The 5,746-nt window shown below is 40.0% G+C and overlaps 1 protein-coding gene across 2 annotated transcripts; it reads left to right on the top strand.

Moving 5' to 3' along the window:
- The first annotated feature begins 4,437 nt into the window (after positions 1–4,437).
- LOC133900570 (uncharacterized) lies at positions 4,438–5,375 on the top strand. Of its 2 annotated transcripts, none has more exons than XR_009906551.1 (2): positions 4,438–4,936; positions 5,004–5,375. XR_009906551.1 is itself a non-coding variant. In XM_062341749.1 (2 exons), the coding sequence occupies exons 1-2, from the start codon at positions 4,522–4,524 to the stop codon at positions 5,141–5,143; spliced, it is 429 nt and encodes a 142-aa protein (XP_062197733.1). In that variant the 5' UTR covers positions 4,438–4,521; the 3' UTR covers positions 5,144–5,375. The 2 variants fall into 2 exon arrangements, 1 of the variants encoding a protein (XP_062197733.1); XM_062341749.1 differs by having other exon boundaries at positions 4,438–4,810.
- The last annotated feature ends 371 nt before the right edge of the window (positions 5,376–5,746 follow it).

Below are 5,746 nucleotides of genomic sequence, written 5' to 3' on the forward strand. Positions count from 1 at the left end.
TGGCACCAACGTGGACCCAGTTTTTCCTTGAATCACGCTCTACATTCTATTATTCTAGATAGAAATTTCTCTATTGTTGTTCATCACACTAGAGACATTTTTGTCAACCACAAGACTGATTTGAACAGTCATTTCTTACTGAACAAGGGCTGGCGATTTGGCAGCAATGTAATTCGGTTCGGTCAGATGATTGAGTTGGTTAGGATGTAGCCTGATTTGGATGACAACAAGGTGATGATTGAAGATGATGTTTGAATTGATAATCTGGTGAAACACAGGTGGCTGAGATGATGTCAATCTTCTCATCCTTCTAGAAGATAGTGTCATCGATGATGTCGATCATCTTATCCTTCTTGAAGACCGCATGATACAATTAGGGATTGTGTATAGCTAGGTTTATATTTAAAAAATGTGTGCTGCTGAGATGGTTATAGAATAATGTGTTCTTATGTATTATATATCCGTGTGATATTCTTAATATATGTGTGTGTGTGTGTGTGTGTGTGTGTGTGTGTGTGTGTGTGTGTGTGTGTGTGTGTGTGTGTGTGTGTGTGTGTGTGGTGTGTGTGTGTGTGTGTGTGTGTGTGTGTGTGTGTGTGTGTGTGTGTGTGTGTGTGTGATGTTCTTATTTATATTATGAAGTGTGATATATGCCATATCATGAGAGTAGACAAGTAGCAAAATGATTTCTTAGGGGAGAAAGGGTCACACAGACAGTTTTTAAAAAATCTTGTCTGTGATACTTTATAAAGACGGGTTTCCATAAAAAACATATGTGATCCTTCATACGTACAGACAGTTTTTCAAAAAATTCGTCAGTATGTAGTTATATTACAAACGTAGATATTATTTAGACCCGTCTATGTATACCTCAGTTACAGGTAGAGTTGTAATCATCAGTAACAAGTTTGGTATCACAAACATTACTATAGAGATAAAATCAATAGTCATCTATAATAATCCATTCTAAAGTAGTATCAGGATCACAAGGCGCAAGGGCAACCCAGAGCTCCTCATGGGCACTTATCTTCGGCATGGAACCAAAGGTGAGTTGCCTCGGACAGGAGGTGAGCAACCTACTTTTCTAACATCTAGAGTAAACCTCTGGCGCCCGACCTCCGTGGGATTCTTGCTCTTCGGTGATGTCTTGGCTGGCTGCTCTTTTGGTTCCGCTGGCCGTGGGAGGGACAAATGGTCGTTCCCTCAACACCTAGCAACGGCGTACATGTTAGACTTGAATTAGGAAGGAAATATTTCGAGATTAATGGGAAGCAAGCTACTAGCTTGCAGAATATTAATTTTATACCTTCAGCATTCAAATCAAACTAGTTTTTCTTTCTGGCATATTTAGAAGGTTCTATTGAGTTGTTTGCATCAACTAATTTACCTAAAAATTTAACTTGATGGAGAAAGATGAGTAATACACTTATACTTTAATACTCCTCATATGGAGGCTTATTCATGCCTCAGATGTGAAAGCAGAAGTCGACTATATTTTTTTATTTTAATTATGTCATAACAACTCAAATTTAACACATCTTGCTTTGATACTTTATTGAGTCACATACATCAAACAGTTTACCTAAAAAGCTAACCTAATAGAGAAAGATAGAAAATTTATTTATACTTTAATAGATCCATTAGTAACGCAGAAGTTGCACTGAAGAAAAAAATCTCCAGCGGCTCCAGGACAGCAAGAAGCTGATATCTTTGTCTCAGAACTAAAAGTCGAACCAGAAGATGTTGCACCAATGAAGTTCATTAATTAAAAAATTGTCACTTATTGTCTCACTCACACGTGGGTCTATCAGCTACATCGAAGGGAAGACAGTAAGTGCCAACTTCCAAAATACTTATATATCAAGTGGCACACAGCCAAAAGTTCCCAAGAAAAACATGTGCCCTTCTTGATTCTTGTTTTTGAAAATAGTAAGAAGGACCTCTCAATTCATATACGTACGATAGGGCTTCCATATTTCGTACTTCAAAATTTGTGCAACTCTCAAAAAAGGAAGCACAAAAACAGCTCCCCGTTTAATTTTTCCAGCAAGACAGTTATGCTCCTACCTAGTATTTGACATGTTTTCGAGCCAGAATTGCAGAGGGAACTTTTGCATTCACCACTGTGCTCTCTTAGAGAGCAAGTGGCAAAACCAAAACGTGGAAAAGCACAAACAGAATTGTCTCCCATAACAGCAAGCAAGCACTGTGATTCGGAATCAGACCAACCAAAATCTTTGAATATGAAGAATTTAGATCCAAATTCTCAAGATTTAGCCTAAATTCTCGGCGGAATCCCCGAGCATGGGGTTAATAACATCTCGTCAGTCTCCAATTGATTTTATTGCTATATTGATGTTCCGATGAAGAAAAAATTTTGACGGGCAAATCAAAGGTCTGTCTGAAAACTGAAGCTGGCCAAGTGAACTAGGCTAAATAGACTAACATGATACACGGCTATTTTAGTTCATCTGGACATGACATGACATGACATGACATGATGATAAATAGGCTAGGCCGGCATGACACGACGATCTAGGTTATGCCTAGGTCGTAGCAATAGCACGCCGGGTTGGTACGATATGATCTATTTAAATTTTTCTATTTCTTAAATATCTTATATATTTTATTTAATTCTAATACCAATATAACTCCGTGACACAATAATAATACACCTAAATATATGAGATCTCCGGTTCGATATCCAGCTACCTCAATTTTCACTGGACAGTGCCTAAACGAGTCTGGGACATGCCGTGTCGAGTAGTCCAGTTGGCCACGTCGGCTGAAAACCACATGCAACTGCCCTCTGCAGCTTCACCCATTTCGATGTCCACAAGGTCAAACCATGCCCATGCTGATTGCAACTCTTCACTCCATGACCTCTTTGTGAGTGAGAAGGATGCATGGAGTAAACCAAGCAAAAATAATCAAAAGAATATCCCTAAAATTGGATACACTGCGACGCATCTGCTGAGCTCACTGCAAACCCTGATTACTACGAGTCGTAGGCTGTCATTTCTGCCACGTTTAGCTGATGGTGCTATGCACATTTTTCGCTATTGATTAGGGCTTGATGACTTTAGGTTGTGTAGGCTCGTTCAACGCGCGCGCGTCCCGATGGCAGACAGGGTGGAGGATACGTCCCTGTTCGAGAGATTTCGCTCGGAATCAACGGATGCAGGATCGATGAACATTGAACCACATGCTCAATAGAATTAATTAGGAGATAATTAGAGGAGACTGATTGACGTGCATTCGAAAAGGTCTTTTAAATGACGGCCTCAAATTGACTTTGTTGCACGAAGGAATTTATATGAAATTGTCCTTCTGTGAACCCAACGTAGCTTAGTTTGTTAGTTCCTCTCTTTTTCTATAATTTTTTATTTGTAATAAAGACTAATTTACTGTATTATTTACAATATATTAATATAAATAGAAAAATTATACAATATAGAAATATGCATAGCCCTAATTATTTCAAATTAAGATGTCTTGAATCAAGACAAATTAAAGCACATACTTAATTAATTCAAATTAAGATGTCCTTAATGAACAAAATTATTGATAATATATTAATACAACTAATTAGCTACTTTTATTTAATGATTAGATATTTGTTATGATCGTGGCGTATATAGTTAGCTTCAAAATCTTCTAGGATATCTAGCTCAGCGTTCTCTCTAAAAGAGGCAGGGCGTTGAATTGTTTGTAGTCTTCCTCATCGACAACATTCTCAACTCCAACAATCTATCTTTTTCCTTAAAGTACCATGCTGCTGGCACTCCCCACATCTGTGCATATTCATGTTCGCATGCATTTCATAAGCATTTGAATGAATGTTGTGCAAGTTTGAATTTGTTTGAATTCAAATTAAATTTAATAGAGAAAATCACATGAAATGATAAAATTGTATTTAATAGAGTTTTATAAAGGAACTCACTTTTTCACCATCCATAACTTAAGCTTGAAAATAATTTTAGAAATTAGTCTATCATGTGAGATGAATATCGGTGAGTTTTCCTAGAGATTTGGGAATATATTTGAGCCTTAAAAATTTCTAGAAAATTCAAAAGTAACCCTCTTTGAAGAATTTTAATTTAGATTCTAGGATTTTGAGGTGAGTCCTGTTAAAATAGGGTTTTTTTAATTATATAACCTATAGAAAGAAATTTATGAATTTTGAAGCACTCTAGCACTACTGTTTTAGCAGAGGAAGAGAGGGAAGGAAATCTGTTTGGACTATCTACTGTTTTGATCGGTCCCACATGCTATAGTTTTTTGAAGTTACAATAGAATACACATCATACTCACATCATATGCATGGTCAGAGATGCTACACGTGGATCATATGCATGGTCAGAGATGCTACACGTGGAGGTTAAGGCATCACAATCTAATTCTTGTATGTGTATGGACTATTCCGGGTTTAGCCCGGGCGTGAGTGCTAGAGCCGGGAGTCGAACTCCCGACCCGTGCGTTCGCTCAGCGAACCACCCGAGCTAACGCTCGTTCTCCCACATGCCATCAGCTGTTCTCCCCCTCCCGTTGCTTGGACAGAGCGAGCTCACCGCGTGGCCGCTGATGCCTGGGCGCCGCCCATGCCACTATGCCAGCCAACCCGTGGCCATCACCGAGCCGGCCTTATCCCACCCGGCTCTCCTCTCTGCTCCCTCACCCCCTCCCTCACCTTTCTCCACAGCCGAGCACAGGGAAGATCGAGCACTGAGCAGCGCCGCCGCCGATCCCAAATCCACCGTAACCGCACACGGATCCGTCCAGCTACCCCTCGTACCGGATCGAGCCCGTGGTAAGCTTTACCGAGCTCCCCTCTGCCTTCCGCCGGGGCCAAACCTTCTTCGGCCCGGCACTGGCGCGGCTGGCTTCGCGCGCCGGGCGCCGCCACCTTCGGCCGACCGTCACCGACCAAGCTCTGGTCGGGCCCACCATCTTGGACTTGTGCTACCGTGTTCCCCAGCTCATGCTCATCCTTTTTCTGTTAGATCCGGGCCGAGATTCGGCCGGAATTGCCACCGGCGCTGTCACCGGCGAGCTCTCCGGCAAGCCCACGGCGCGTTTCACTGGGGTCAACCATCCGGTCCAGTCAGAGCACTCCGGTCCCACGTCCATGCTCTCGGGCTAGCATAGTCTCGGTCGAAGAAGTTGGGCGCTGTACTGTGCAGTCGGCTGAATAAACAAACGCAGAATAGGATATATTGATGTATGGTTAAATCGTCTGAAATGGTGTAAAATGCATAGAAAATTCACTATAGCTCCAAAAATTGTAAAACCAATTTTTTTAGCTCTATATGATATTATTATACTGTATAAAAATGTTGTGTCTCATGTTAATGGCATTTTAATTTCTGTATCAATTTAAATATGTTACATATTGTATAAATCACCATTAAATCATGGTATGCCTAGAATTGGTGAATCCAGTTCAATTAATATTTATAAATAGATTAATTTCTATGAAAAATAGTGGCCAACATTTTAGAGTAGTTTGGCCCATGGTATTAGCACATGTTTGATCTCACATTATTAAATTCTTAAATTTGTACATAAATTAATAAAAAGAATTTAACGGTGGGACCACTTCTAAAAATCTCTATTGTGGTAACCCTACACAGAAAAAATAGTAGTTGGCATGTTAAATCATTCCTTAATATAAGTTTGATTTTAGTGTATCCTCTTTTAATTAAATTGGTAATTAGGACAACACCTCGTTTAATCGTTTATACCA

The sequence above is a fragment of the Phragmites australis genome, chromosome 19, assembly GCF_958298935.1.
Source record: "Phragmites australis chromosome 19, lpPhrAust1.1, whole genome shotgun sequence".
In the NCBI taxonomy this organism is placed as follows: Eukaryota; Viridiplantae; Streptophyta; class Magnoliopsida; order Poales; family Poaceae; genus Phragmites; species Phragmites australis.